The 15642-nt window shown below is 40.4% G+C and overlaps 1 protein-coding gene across 1 annotated transcript in view; it reads left to right on the top strand.

Annotated features, from left to right (window-relative positions):
• Window positions 1-554: 554 nt before the first annotated feature.
• The window catches only part of OXSR1 (oxidative stress responsive kinase 1), a 90953-nt gene continuing 75865 nt past the window's right edge, over window positions 555-15642 (top strand). The window contains exons 1-2 of the mRNA XM_034662234.1: window positions 555-962; window positions 14189-14301. Coding sequence (XP_034518125.1) covers window positions 893-962; window positions 14189-14301 — 183 coding nt within the window. The 5' untranslated portion in view covers window positions 555-892. The remainder of the gene's footprint in view (window positions 963-14188; window positions 14302-15642) is intronic.

Genomic DNA, 15642 nt, shown 5'->3' with positions numbered 1-15642 from the left:
GTTTGCACGTCTCGAGGGTGTGACGGTTACGCAGTGACATCACTCCGGGAAAAGGGCAAAGCTAGCAAGGTACTGGCGATCTTCACGCGGTCCTGGCGCTGAGAAGCGTGCGGAGAGTCTAGAGGCGGGACTAACTTTGACTGACGTCCACACCCACCCATTGCCTTTCTGATTCCTTCTCAAACAAACCAATAAATGAGACGACGGAGACGGCAACGTGCCCCTGACCCAAGGAGTGGCTCCGCCCCCTCCACTTGAGCATCCTTTGGTCTCCATGATTAGTGTGGCTACCCCCTTTTGGCTACTTTAGGCCCTCTTCTGGCCTTCCGATACCCTCTCTGAACTCCTTCCTAAGCATTTGTTCCCTTCCACTGTCAACTTCCACCTTCTCGGGATTCTTGCAGGCTCGGTGCCTATACAGCCACACTTGAGATGGCGGCCGGAGGCGGGACCAAGGCGGGGCCTGCCCGGCGCGGTGACGTCAGCGCGCTGCGTGTCGGCAGGTGGAGGGAGAAGGGAAAGTTTGGCCCGTGCGTGGGGCTGGGGTGGAGGGCGGGACAGAGGGGTTGGGCCCAGGCGAATACCCTGTCGCTTCTGCAGCGGAGGCCGAGGCCGGGACTTGGGCCGGGCGGGGAGTGCCGAACGCGGAGGAGCAGCAGGCGAGGTCCGCCGGAGCTTCGAGTCCCCGCCGCAGCTTCGAGTCCCCGCCGCTTTGCCGCGCGGTGACCCCGCGCCCAGACGCCGTCCGACCCGAGGCTGTTCCCAAGGCGGTTGGTGGGGGCTCGGCGGCGGCGGCGGCGGCGGCGGCGGCGGTTGGGGGTGGGGAGAGGCGCGGCGAGGAGACGAGAGAGGTCAGCGAGTTTGAGGGAGGATCGCGATCCGTGCGGCCGTCATGTCCGAGGACTCGAGCGCCCTGCCCTGGTCCATCAACAGGGACGATTACGAGCTGCAGGAGGTGATCGGTGAGAGCTGGCGCCGCTGAGGGGGGAGGCGCCGCGTGGGGCGGCGGGTGACACGCTGGAACGTGGGGACCCGCGGGAGCTCGGGGAGCGCAGGACTCACAGATAACTCGTGGGCGCTCGTGGGGTCCGGGGTTTGTAGGGTGCGTGGGTGAGCCTCCGGGTTTGTGCAGCGCGTGCGAGGCGGGGAGGGGATTATGTGGCGAGCCTGTGAGGCTGGTGGGGTGGGGTTTGAGGGGCTCGTGAGCGATTTGGGTAGTGACAGATATTTGAACCTGAGCGATAGATGGGTCTGGGAGGGGAAGAAAAGTGCAGGCACTGGATAGGCCTTTAGGAGGCTGTATGAGGCTGTTGAGTTGTGGGCACAGCCACCTATTTTGGGGATTGTGGGATAGGGGGTTTTAGTTCAATCCCGCGCGGGTGTGAGAACACTAGAGTGCCCACGAAGTGCCAAACATTGCTGGCGTGGAGCTGAGGATCCTCTCCAGATGAAGCTGAAGGTACCGGGCACCGAGGCAACGTGGACACAACTTCCTACTGTTCGGGAGTGACATTGTAGTCAGGGAGGTAGACATTGAATAAGTAGACAAATGAAAAGAATTTCAAGGTTTGGCAAGTGCTAGGAGGGAAATAAACAAGATGTTTTGATAGTGAGTGACCTGGAGACCTAGTTAGGGTGATTTAAAGGAAAATTCTTTTTCTGAGGCGTTGACATTTAAGTTGAACGCTGAAGGATGAGGACTCTTAGGATTCCAGGGAAGATTTTTCCCTACTGAGGGATGAGGAAGTGCAAAGGACCTGAGGAGGGAAAGAGCTTGATGGGTTTCAGGACCTGAAGGAAAACTGGCAAGGATAGAAAGGGGATCTTCTCAGGCTTGGTAAGGTTTTTGGAATTTTGTTCTAAGTGTATTGGAGGGCTTCAAGCAGAGACAGGTCATGATCTGAGGGATCTGGCTGCTGTGCGTGGAGTGGATTTGAGGTCCAGGAATACCAGTTGGCAGAGACCAAAACTTGCACAAACGTGGATTGTAATTCTCAGGCACAGTGACTGGGGGAGGGTGGGGACTTGGGATGAGGGGAGTATTTGTTGGACAACAATAATCCAATGACTTTAAAAATCAAAAGGGGGTGGGTTTAGCTGCACAGAAGCTCAATCTCACTGACGTGAGCAGACCCCTCTGTATTGGAGGAAGGAGATTGTCTCCTTTGCTAGATCAGCATCCTGTCCTAAAATTAGTTATAACAAAGACTGGCTGAAAACTCTTTAGCTGCCTTAAGAGTTGTGTTTATTGCAATGTGTCTGTATTTTAGACTTTATCATATTTCTTTTTTTTTTCTTTTTTCCTTTTTTTTGCCTCTTGTTTCAAAACAAATCTGGGCTAAGTTTTATCTGAAAGAAATCATATCTTTTTCCTTAAGCCACGTCATGGATGTCCTTGCTGGGTATTTGACATATACTGGTTGGTTCTAAAGACAGCTAGCTAGGTCTCTGTCTTGATTGATTGCTTCTGTGTGCCTCAGTCAGTTTCATATTGAAGAAAGAAATTAAGTGAGAGATTTGAAAATGATGTCTGAAAAGTAAGGGAAGGGGATCCTTTTCATTGTTTTGGAAGAGGAATTTTGCTTTCCTTTCTGGTAAGGTATACATCTTTCTGTGGTCATTTTTTATGCCCAGCTGTTAAAGGTGGCATAGGGTTCTAGACACTTAGAAACTTATTGATTTGGTATCCTCGTGCCAATAGGGGGGTCTGTGAGTGGGCAAAAGGGAGTCTTAGTCCTCTGGGTTAAGGTTAGTCTTCATCTCATTCTTAAAGTGGGTCCTGGGTAAAAGGTTAAGAACTCCAATGTGATTTGACCATTTTATTTTTAAAAATAACTTTACTGAGGTATAATTTAATGCTATTCACCCATTTTTAGGTACAAAATCCAGTGGTTTGTAGTAGGTTTACTGTGCTGTGCACCAGCCAGCATAATTCAGTTTTAGAGTATTTTCATCACCCAGTAAGATCCTTGTGCCTGTTTACAGTTAATCCCTGTTCCCACCCCCAACCCCAGGAACCGCAAATCTTTCTGTCTCTATAGGTTTGCCTTTTCTGGACATTTTCTGTAAATGAGGTCATAACAACATATTGTCTTTTGTGTTGGGCTTATTTCACTTAGCAAATATTTTTTCATTTGTAAAAACAGTTTTACTGGGTTATAATTTATATACCACAGAATCCACCTGTATAAGTTTACAATTCTGTAATTTTTTAGTAAATTTACAGAGTTGTTCAGTCATCCCCACAGTCCAATTTTAGAACATTTCCATCATTCCAGAAAGATGCCTCATGTCCATTTGCAGTCACTCCCTGTTCCCACCCCCTGCCGCAGGCAACCACAAATCTACTTTCTGCCTCTATAGATTTGCCTTTTCTGTATATTTCATGTAAATATAATCATATAATATGTGATCCTTTATGTTGATTTCTTTTTTTTTTTTAAAGATTTTATTTATTTGACAGAGATAGAGACAGCCAGCGAGAGAGGGAACACAAGCAGGGGGAGAGGGAGAGGAAGAAGCAGGCTCACAGCAGAGGAGCCCGACATGGGGCTCGATCCCATAACACCAGGATCACGCCCTGAGCCGAAGGCAGACGCTTAACCGCTGTGCCACCCAGGCGCCCCCTTTATGTTGATTTCTTTGACTTACTGTAATGTTTTCCGAAGTTCATTGATGTTGTGGCCTGTATCAGTGCATTTATTCCTTTTTATTGGACACCGCATGATGAACATTGGGTTGTTTCTGCTTTTTGGCGATTTGGGATAATGCTGTTATGAGTATTCACTCATCAAATCTTCATGTGAACATGTTTCATTTTCCTTGAGTGGAATTACTGGGTCATATGGTAAATTTATGGTTAACTTTTTAAGAAACTGATAAAACCTTTTCAGAATGACTGGATCATTTTTCATTCCCACCAGCCATGTATGAGGGTTCCTATTTATCATTGTCAGCATTTGTTGTCTTTGATTATAGCCATCCTGGTGGGTATGAAGTGGTATCTAGTGGTTCTGTTTTGCATTTCTTAAATGGCTAGTGAGGGTGAGTATCTTTTCATGTGTTTATTTACTAGCTTTTCATATATCTCCTTTGGTGAAATGTCTATTCAGATGTTTTGCCCATTTGGGTTGCACTTGGTTTATTTTCCTATTGAGTTATAGGGTGTGTGTGTATGTGTTCATTTGGTTGTCAGTCCTTCACCTGATACATGATTTCAAGTATTTTTCCCCTGGTCTTTAGCTTGTCTTTTCATTTTCTTAATGGTGCCTTTTAAGGCAAAAAAGTTTTGAATTTCGATAAGGTTTTATTTATCACTTTTTCTTTTATTGATTATACTTTTAGTGGCGTAGCTAAGAAATTTTTACTAATCCAACATTACAAAGACTTTCTTTCCTGTGTTTTCTTCTAAGTGTTATAGTTTTAGCCCTTACATTTAGACCTCCAGTACATTTCGAGTTAATTTTTTAAGGTATGGTGTGAGGTAAGATGAACCATCTGTTTCACAGATGAGGACATTGGGCCATAAAAAGGTAAAATGACCGTCTAAAGTCATAGAGCTAATTAGTGCACAGCTAACACCTGTGTCCAACTCTCCTGTTGCCTAATTCAGCATCCTTGTTTCTGTGTAGGAATTTGATTGGTTTTTGTATATAAAATGGAAGATAATAGTCATAGTCTGATGAAGGGAAATTTTGAGGGTTTAAGTGAAATTAATTAAAGGAAATATTCTTACAATGAAGGATTAAGGGAAATACTATTACAATGAAAAATTAATAGGAGCAGATACTTTGAAGGTGACCCTTTTGGATATAGTAGAATTTTTCTTTTGTGTGTCCTATTTTGTAAGTTTTAAATGTCTCCCCCTCATTTATAAATTCCCAAAAGTTCCCAACAGGGAGGGGAAAAAGATTCTTTTCCTTGAACTATAGCTTATTACAAGTAGTCAGCCTCAACAAAGTGGTGTATTCTTATTCTGAATTTGCTTCCATGCTGAAATGTTCGGAATACAATATTTTGTAATAAGCAATAATCTTCAAAATGAATCTTTGTGATTTCTTCAGACTACACTTAATTTTTTCAGGAAACAAATGATTAGAGTTCAGAAAAAGAAGTTTGAGGGATCATTTGAATTTTCTGTTTTCAAAGAATTGTATTTTAAGGTAGTGGTTAAGTGATGTTTCCTTTCTGATCAAAGCACATGCATTTATTTGAAATGTAATTGTTTTTTTACACTTTCTACTTAGCCTATAATATTTGTAGGGTTGGGGTGCCTGGGTGCCACAGTCGGTTGAGTGTTGGACTCTTGGTTTTGGCTCAGGTCTGATACTAGCGTCATGGGATTGAGCGCCTCTTCAGGCTCTGTGCTCAGAGCAGAGTCTGCTTGGGTTTCTCTCTCCCTCAGGTGCCTCCTCACCCCCTGCCTCTCACAAATAAACTTTTTTAAAGATTTTATTTATTTGAGAGAGAGAGAGAGATTGAGCAAGAGCATAAGCCAGCGGGAAGAGGCATAGGGAGAAGCAGACTCCCCCACTGAGCAAATGAGCCCTATGTGGGGCTCAATCCCAGGACCTTGGGATCATGACCTGAGCCGAAGGCAGATGCTTAACCAACTAAGCCACCCAGGTGCCCCCTTAAGGTCTGTTTTTAATAAGGTATGATTTCTCTAGCTTCAGTACTTTGGTGAGGGCAACTCATTAGCTTTATTCTCTACTTTCTCCTCTCCTTTTTTATTTTCATTATTGTTCACTAGCCACACATTTTGGTATCTGAAAGTAGTGGTTGTCACCTACAGATTCCAGGATCCTACCTCTAGCCCCTCCATAAATGTGAAAGACATCATGCTTTATCAATAGAATGATAAGCATCATTCTATTGATAAAGCATGATGGCTTAATGGTTAGTGTATTTTCTCCCCCTGATTGGGAGACTTAGCTATGGTGATACAGTCAATAAAGGCCAGCATTGGGCCAACAACCTCATAAGGCTATATCAGATAGGGATTGCATTGGCTGCATGTAATGGAAAACAAATAATAATAGCTTAGTAAAGTACCTTTTCCGCCTTCTGTAACTGGAGTGGCAGCCTCTGTGCCCTAATTAAGCACCCAGGCTCCTAGTTTTTACTCCACCGCACTTAGCATGTAACTCTCATTCTCATAGTTGTAGCGTAGTTGTTCTACTCCTAGCCTCATGCTTGTGTTCTAGGCTGGAAGAACATGGCAAAAGGACAAAGGCATGTGATGCCTGAGTTGGCTCCCTTTCAAAGAACTTTCTCTCCTGGAAGCCTTACCCAGTGACTTCCATTTCTAGTTTATTGGCCAGAACCATGTAATTTGGCCATTTGCAAGGGAGGCTAAGAAATAAAGCTTTTTAGCTGGGCACATTATTACTTCAAACAAAATAGGTCAAGGTTCTCTTATTAAAGAAGGGAAAATTTTGTGTTGAATAGGCAACTAAAAATGTTGGCTTTGGTGTTGTTTTTTTTTTTTAATTAAAATAGTTGAATACATTATGAGTAAGTAATTTAACCATAGTAATCAGTTAATAAGTGTTAGCTTTACTCTAAAGCGGCAGTTGCTAACCAGTTAAGATCATGGTATTGAGTCATCCTGTAGTTATGGTTTCTAGACCCTACTCTGCCTCTTACTAGTTTATGACCTAAGTCTTATTTTTGTAATTATTATTATTATTATTATTGCATTAGATGAAAAAGTGAAGTGCAAGTAAAAAAAAGTGCTCAGCGTGGCACACAGAATAAATGTTCGATAGATGTTAATGCTCCTGATGGTAATAATGAGCTCATGCCCATGAAGACTGGGCCATTTTTATGTTTGCTCTGCCTTAAGTGAGTAATTTTTTCCCTTGAACTTCTATTACGTGGCAGGTACTGTTCTGGATGTTAGGGATACAGCAGTGAAGCAGACAGAAATCCGTGCTTTTATGGAGTTTATAATCTAGTGGTGATAAAAGACAAAAATAAAGCAGAGAAAGGGGTTGGAGACTGCTAGGGATAGAGGTGAGTTTTTTTTTTTTTTTAAAGATTTGTTTATTTTAGAGAGAGCAGTGGGAGGGGCAGAGGGAGAGAGAGTCTCAAGCGGACTCCGCACTGAGCGAGCGCGGAGCCCAACACAGGGCTCAGTCCCAGGACTCTGAGACCATGACCTGAACCTAAATCAAGAGTCCAAAGCCCAACCCACTGAGCTACCCAGGCGCCCCTAGAGGTGAGTTTTAACTAGGTCAGGGAAAGCCTCACTGAGAAGATGATATTTGAGAAAAGACCTGAAGGAGGTGAGGAAGTGAATATTGTGGTTATCTGCAGAAAGCTTGTTCCAGGCAGAGGGAGCAGCAGGAGTGAAGGCCCTGACGTGGAATGGAAGCATGCTCATGTGACTAAGGAATAGGAGGCAAGAGTGGCTGGAGCAGAGTGAGATGTGCTCAGGAGGCAGACAGGGGAAGAGATCAGAAGAGAAAGGAGGTAGGGTTGTGTGGTCCTGACCATAAGATGAGGTGAAACCTTGTAAGTCATTGTGGGTACCTGGCTTTTGCTTTGAGTAAGAATGAAAATCATTGCAGGGTTTTGAGCAGAGGATGAATATAACTGTGTATTAAAAGGATAATTCAAATCTGCTGTGTAGAGAAAGTTTTGTAAGGGTGAAAGGGTGGGAAGAAGAGTTTATCCAGTGGGGAGAGGTAGTATTAGAGGTGGTGAGAAGTAATCAGATGCTGGATATAACATAGTTTGGAGTTAGAGAGTTGCCATTGGATTAGATGTGAAAAGATTCTAAGAGTTTTGGCTGGAGCATCCAGAAGGATGGAGTTACCATCCGTTGAGATGAGAGATTACCAGAGTGAATAGGGGACAGAAAGATGATTCATTACAAAACCATCAGGCTGTGTGAATAATCACTCAAAGCATATGGCAGTGTGTCTTTATTTTCATCTTTGTATGGAGAGAATAGCACGATTTTTATGATGATGACTATTCTTACAGCTGTTTTACCAGTTCTAGGAGCTTTAATTTGCAACATGACGCTGACAAGAGAAAAGGGTTTTCAAAATTGTAATTTCCTTATATTTCCCTTGATTCAGGTGACAGTGCCTTAATCTTTCAGAATGAAGAGTCTGGGCTAGCTCTTTAGTTGAATGCAAAACCTTACTAAAGAACACTTAAAATCTTTAGAATATGTATCTGTTATAATGATGGCTGGCCAAGATTTGGAGGAAATTATCTTCAGCTGATTTCCTTTATTTTTTCCCTCACAGTTAGGAATAATATCCATTTTTAACTTTCTTTCTTAAATTTCTATGTCTAGTAAAGTGGCCAGAGACTAAACATTTTTTTAGTCCTCCTCATGCCTTTGGGCATCTCCTTTTCTGTCTTGAGGGATATAGTTACCCAGTTTGAAGAATTTTAGGAGAAAGCTCATTCATATTTTCATATACTTTATCCATTCTGTATGTAATGTATGTTAAGACTGCAGTTTAAGAGCTCACTAGGAGGGACGCTTGGGTGTCTCAGTTAAGTGTCTGTCTTTTGCTGGGATTGAGTCCCACATCAGGCTCCCTGCTCAGTGGGGAGTCTGCTTCTCCCTCTGCCTGCCCCCCCCCTTGTGCTCTCTCTCACTCACTCTCCCTCAAATAAATTAAATCTTAAAAAAAAAAAAGCTCACTAGGAGAGGACAGAACAGTGGTTTTTCTTTCTTTCTTTCCCTGTGTTCTCATTTTCCAACATTTGGATAAAAATTGCTATTTGGGAAGGGGATGGGAAAAAGTAGAGAAAGGAGGAAAAATTTAATGATTGCTCATTTTTCCTTTTTTAGTATTTACAATTCAGTTTTGTTCAAGGCTGAGTATTTGTACAGGACGGTCTTTAGTCTCTGGTCATACCAGTGATTAAAACGGTGAAAAAAACCAATGTTAATGGAATGGGTATAGATGGGGAGTTGGTGAGGGTGATTTTTCCTCATGCATTTTGCTTAAGATTCAAGTACCTCAGAAGTATAAAACCTGCCCTGTGCCAAATACTTGAGACACAGCAATGTCTTTTAACAGTTTAAACATTTAACAAGAAGATAAAGGGTAAAGAAATGAACAGTAGTGATAATTATTGAGCATTTATGTGTCCCTGGCACATAGGCAGGAAATGAAGACTTACTCTGCTAACAGTAGTGGGGCTGAAGTTTGACTCTAAGTATGTTTTGCATGAAGCTTCCTGAAGTTGGCTGAGTTGTGTGTTGGGCTTTCAAAGGAGGGGCAGGTATGGATTAATACGTAGAAAGCAGGGTAAATGGCGTCTGCAGAGGCCTGGAGATGGGGATAAATAAATTGCACCTGGAATGTGGGAAACAAGTTGTTCAGTTATCAGGTGGTACAGTGTCAAGTAGCTGCTGTGGTTTACTGATCTGATGAGTGACATTGTGCAAATGGTGTTTGAAGATTATGTTGTTAATGGCAGAGGATGGGTTGAAGCCTCAGCTTTTTTTTCTCTCAAACCACAGAATTTACTCAGATTTTTTTGGTTATATGTATACTGTACTTATTTGTGTGTGTGTATCTATATAGTTCTATGCAGTTTTGTTACACGTGTGCTTTTGTGGAACTACCAGTAAACTCAAGATACAGAACTTTATCCCACCAAAGAGTTCCCTCAGACCAGTGATAGCCGGGCTAGTGATAGCCGTACTTAACCCCTCTCTCCACATCCCTATTCCCTGACAAGCACTCATCCGTTCTCCATCTTTGTTGTTATTTCAAGAGTGTTATATACAGGGGCGCCTGGGTGGCACAGCGGTTAAGCTGGCTGTCTCTATCTCTGTCAAATAAATAAATAAATAAATAAATAAATAAATAAATAAATAAATAAAATCTTTAAAAAAAAAGAGTGTTATATACAAATGGAATCCTAAAAAAGTGTAACTTTTTGAGATTGGCTTTTTTTACTCAGCATAATGCCCTTGTGGTTCATCCAAGTATTTGTGCATATTAATCGTTTGTTCATTTTTCTTGCTGAATAGTATTTCTCTGTATGGATGGTTCTGTTCTTCTGCCAATACCATATTGTCTTGATTACTCTAACTATATCATAAATCTTTTTTAAAAAAATTAATCAGTCAGCATTTATTTTTTGAGAACCTAATATGTATTTTTTTAATTGAAGTATAATTGTCAAGCAGTAGCCTGTTTCAGGTGTACATCATAGTGATTTGATTTTTGATCTTTTTGAAATGATCCTCGTGATAAGTCCAGTTACTGTCTGTTACCATATAAAGTTATTACAGTTTCATCGACTATATTCCCTATGCTGTACTTTATATCCCCATGAGTTACCTTTTTTATAACTGGAAGTTTGAACCTATAATAAGTCTTGAAGTTAGATAGTATGAATCCTTCAGCTTTGTTTTTCATAAAAAGAACTTCATATAAACTTTAGAATGAGCTTGTCTATGTACAAAATACCTTGCTGGGGTTTTGAAAGGAATTGCATTAAACCTATATATAGTCATTTTGGGGAGTATTGACATCTTCAGTATGTTGAGTTTTCTAATCCATGAACGTGGTAAGTTTCTCCCAATTTTTAGATCTTCTTTGCTTTCTTTCATCAGTATTTTATAATTTTCAGGATACGTATCCTCTTCATATTTTATTGGATTTATACCTAAGTATTTCATTTGGGGGGAGCAATTGTAAATGATACTGCATTTTAAAATTTTGGTTTCTACTTGTGTTTGCATATGGAAATGAAGTTGATTTTCATATGTTGATCTTGTATCTTGCAACCTTGCAAAACTGTCTTACAAATTCTGGGAGCTTTTCTTGTACATTCCTTGGGATTTTCTTTATAAACAACCATGCCATCTAAAATAAGGACAGTTTTGTTTTCTTCTTTTCCAACCTGTGTGCCTCTTATTTCTTTTGCTTTATAATGAAGGCTAGGATTTCCAGTACTCTGTTGCTTATGAGTGATGAGAATGGACATCCTTGCCTTTTTCCCACTCTTAGAAGGAGGTATTGGGTCATTCACCATTGAGTATGTTGTTTGCTATAAGTTTTTTTGTAGGTGTTCTTTATGAAGTTGAAGAAATTCCCCTCATTTCCTAGTTTGCTGAGAGCTTTTCATTATGAATGGTGTTGAATTTTTTTTTTAATGATTTTCTGTGTCAATGACATGATCATATGATTTTTTTCTTTAGCTTATTGATATATATTGCATTGATTTTTTTTTTTTTTCATATTGTACCAGCCTTGCATGCTTGGAATGCATGTTACTTGGTTGTGGTGTATTAGCTATTTTGGATTCAATTTGCTAATTTGTTAAGGATTTTGCAGCTAAATTCATGAGAGAGATTGGTCTGTAATTTTCTGAATTCTTGTGATGTCTTTGTCTGCTTTTGGTATTGGTAATAATCGGTTTCATAAAATGAGTTGGGATGTGTTCCCACTTCTTGCATTTCTGGAAAACGTGTAAAATGGCTATTAATTCTTCTGTCAGTGTTTGGTAAAATTCTCCAGTGAAACCATCTGGGCCTGGGGATTTTTTCAAGAATTTTTAAATTACAAATTTGATTTCTTTAATAGTGTTAGTATTATTCAGGTTATCTGTTTTATCTTTTTTTTTTTTAAAGATTTTATTTATTTATTTGACAGAGATAGAGACAGCCAGCGAGAGAGGGAACACAAGCAGGGGGAGTGGGAGAGGAAGAAGCAGGCTCATAGCGAAGGAGCCTGATGTGGGGCTTCGATCCCATAACGCCGGGATCACGCCCTGAGCCGAAGGCAGACGCTTAACCGCTGTGCCACCCAGGCGCCCCAGGTTATCTGTTTTATCTTGACTGAGTTTTGATAGTTATTTTGAAAGAATTGGCCCATTTTTTCCTAAATTGTGTAATTATGAGCTAAAGTTTTTTTGTTTGTTTTGGTTTTTTTGAAGATTTTATTTTCAAGTAATCTCTACACCCAACGTGGGGCTCAAACTTAAAACCCTGATATCAAGAGTTTTATGCTCTACCGCCTGAGCCAGCCAGGCGCCCCGAGCTAAAGTTGTTTGTAGTATTCTTTTATCTTTTTTAAGAAATTGGGGTAGAAGTTGTATAACATAAACCCCACCATTTTAAAAGTGTACATTTCAGTGGTTTTTTAGTATATTCATGCTATTTTGCAACCGCTGTCTAATTCCAGAACATTTTCATCACCCCAGAAAGAAATCCTTTTCCCATTAAGCAGTAACTTCCCATTGTCTTCTCTTCCTAGCTCCTGGAAATTAGTAATGTATTTTCTGAATGGATTTTCCTGATTTGGACATTTCATATAAATGGAGTCATACAGTTTGTGATTGGTTTATTTCGCACAGCATAATGTATTCGTGGTTATCCATGTTGTTGAGTATATCAGTACTTGTTCTTTGGTTCATGGTCCCATCACTCTGACCTCTGCTTTCATTATGTCATCTTCTTCTCAGACTCTCCTCCCTTTCTCTTTATAAGACCTTTATAATTACCTTGGGCCCACCCAGATTATCCAGGGTAATCTTCTCATCCTTAGTTTAACTGAAAAACACATGCAAAATATATTTTGCAATACAAGGTAATGTTCACAGGTTTCAAGGATTAAGACATGGATACTTTGTGGGAGGCCATTATTTTACCTACCACATGGACTTTAGATTTTTTATTATTATTCACTGCTCCCTGAGGCTCTGTTCTTTATTTTTCAGTCCATTTTCTCTCTGTTGTTTAGATCCAGTAAACTGTTGCTCTTGTCCTCAGGACCGAATTTATCCTGTCATCTCTACTGTTGAGCCTGTCTAACACATTTTTATTTTGGAAATTGCATATTTCAGTTGTATACATAGTTTCCATTTGGTAGTTTTTAAAAAAATAACCTCTGTTTCTTTGCTGAAATTTTCTATTTTTTATCTAAGAGAATTCTTAATTGTTTATTGAAGTATTTTTATGATGACAGCTTTAAAATTCTTGTCAGATAATTCCAGATTGTGGTTCATTTTGGTGTTGGCATCAACATGGTTCTCTTTCTTATTCATGTGTGTTTTTCCTAATTCTTGGTGTGTGAGTTTTAAAAAATTTTATCCTGGAATCTAAGACATTAATGTCAGGAGAGTCTTTATCCTGTTTAAATCTTCTATTTTTGTAGGCAAATAACTCTATTTAGGTTTAGTGTGTAGGTCCTGGACTGCTTTTGGGAGCTGTGTATTTCCTATGATAATTTAGTTTTCAGAGCTCTTGCAGTGCTATTCTCTTCTTTATTATTCTGGCATCACAGGAACTCCTTGATCTCTACAGGTGTTGCACGGGCTGACTGGTAGGTGTGGGTCCCCATCTCTGCTACTGCTAAGGGCAGATTAGCTGGACGTTGCCCCAAGTGTGGCAAATACGGCCTACTGCTGTCTGGGGATGGGGTGGAGGCCCTGCTAATGGCAATGTTGTAGTGAATTGGGGTCTCCTGCTATCCTGGATAGGGACTGGGGAGTCCTGGGGAGGGTCTGTCTCCCCTTTAGGTCTCTGCTAAGCTTCCCCTTTTACAGTCCTTTGGCCAGAAAGCAAGATTTTTCTCATTTGTTTGTCTGTCTGTGTTGGTGGTTCTGGGTTGCAGGCTTTTCCTCACATCCCAAGGCCCCTAGCTCATCTACCTTCTTTCCACCTGTCAGGGTCATTATATGATTGTTAAATTATTTCTAGGGTATTCAGTTGTATTTAGAGGAGAGGAACAGGGAAATGTGAGCCTGTGCCATCATGCGCTAGAACTGGAACTGTAGCCCTTCTGATTCTTCCTCCCAGCTGGTATTTATTAGCAATTCTATGAAATGGTCAAGGCTTTGGCTTTTATTGACACCCTACTTTTTAGAGTGTTATCTGTTGTTGAGTGTAGGAACAAGATAAGAACTATTCTCTTGTTAATTTTATTTTATTATTTATTTTTCTTTTTAGAGAGAGAGAGAGCATGTCCCCAAGCTGGGGGTGAGGGAGAGAGAAAATCTTAAGTGGAGCCCAGTGCAGGGCTCAGTCTCACAACTCTGAGATCAGGATCTGAGCTGAAATTAAGAGTCAGGCGCTTAATTGACTGAGCCATCCAGGCACCCCAAATTATTTTCTTGTTTAATTGTGTGGGAATTAGAAATGTCATGTTCTTACCTATTCATCTATTTATTTACTCATTTATGTATTTATTTTTAGGGAGTGGAGCAACAGCTGTGGTCCAAGCAGCATATTGTGCCCCTAAGAAGGAGAAAGTGGCAATCAAACGGATAAACCTTGAGAAATGTCAGACTAGCATGGATGAACTCCTGGTATGCATATTTCATATTTTTTATGTGAAGAAATATACTCGTATGTGTATTCATGTTGGAGTGGGAAATAACTTGAAATTTTTGATTACTTTTCCAAAAAAAAAGGTGGTGTGATTTGCTCATTAAGCAATGCTTATTGTAAATTTATAAAAATCCAGGTAAGTAGAAAAAATTAGTTCTAATCCTCTCATTCTGAGATTAACACTTGCTATATAGTCTTTTAGACTGTGCACATTTAAATCTTTGTATTTCTATGTTAATGTAATCATTTATTTATTCTTTTCATTGAAAAATTTATCAAATTCTTTCTGTATGTATAAATATGAATTAATATGCCTTTCAGTATGTGTGTAATGTTCCACTGCATAGGTAGACCACATTTTATTTAACCTGTTTCTCATATTGGACAATTACCTTTTTCCTCTTTTTTATTGTTTTAAACAATGCTTGTTTACTTCTCCCTTTCCTTAAAATAGTATCACGCAATCATGATACCTGCTCAAATGGAATATGCTTTAAAAGGCTTTGGCCTCCTAGGAACATGGTACCAATCTGCATTCTGACCATCGATGCAAGATGAGAGGTAGAAGGTGGCATTGCCTTCTCCAAAGTCTAGGGGAAAAGAGAAGAAAAGGAGTCTCAGGGATTAATAGCTGCAAGACATGTTCTGTGACATTAAAAGCTAGACGCACAGGGATTGTTTTATACTACTTTTATGAACCGTGACACCCAGAGTTGTTTTGAGTATATAGTAAGTGCTCAGTAAAGGACATGAGATAGATTTTCAAATCATTTAACTTTGTAAATCCTCAGTTTCTTTGGCTTAAAATGGAAGTAATAACATCTGCTTTGTGTACCTCCTGAGGTTTTCCTTCCTTTTTTTAAAAAAATTTTTAAAAAGATGTTTATTTATTTATTTATTTAGAGAGTGGGGTGAGGGGCAGAGGAAGAGAGAATCTCAAGCAGACTCCATGCTAAGTGTGGAGCCTGATGCGGGGCTTGATCTCACAACCCTGAGATCATGACCTGACCCAAAATCAAGAGTTGGATGCTTAATTGACTGAGCCACCCAGGCTCTCCCTTCATGAGGTTTTTCTTGAGGATCAAATGATCCAGCACTTGAAGACTATAAGCTGCCGTACGAATAGGGACTAATGTTATTTTATTAAGTATTTCTCTAAGGTCACGTACAGCTAGTGATAGAGAGGCAGGAGTTAGCACTGGGATGATCTAACACTCCAGAAGTCTTTCTGCTCCCAGGTTGGATTTAATTTCTGTTGGAGCCTGTGCTGAGTATTAAGGAATATTGGAATAAAAGGAAAAGAGATAATAGAATTACAT

This window comes from Ailuropoda melanoleuca, chromosome 6 (assembly GCF_002007445.2).
Source record: "Ailuropoda melanoleuca isolate Jingjing chromosome 6, ASM200744v2, whole genome shotgun sequence".
Taxonomy (NCBI): domain Eukaryota; kingdom Metazoa; phylum Chordata; class Mammalia; order Carnivora; family Ursidae; genus Ailuropoda; species Ailuropoda melanoleuca.
The sequence above is the reverse complement of the archived record's forward strand: the minus strand, read 5'-3'. Positions and strand labels throughout refer to the sequence as shown.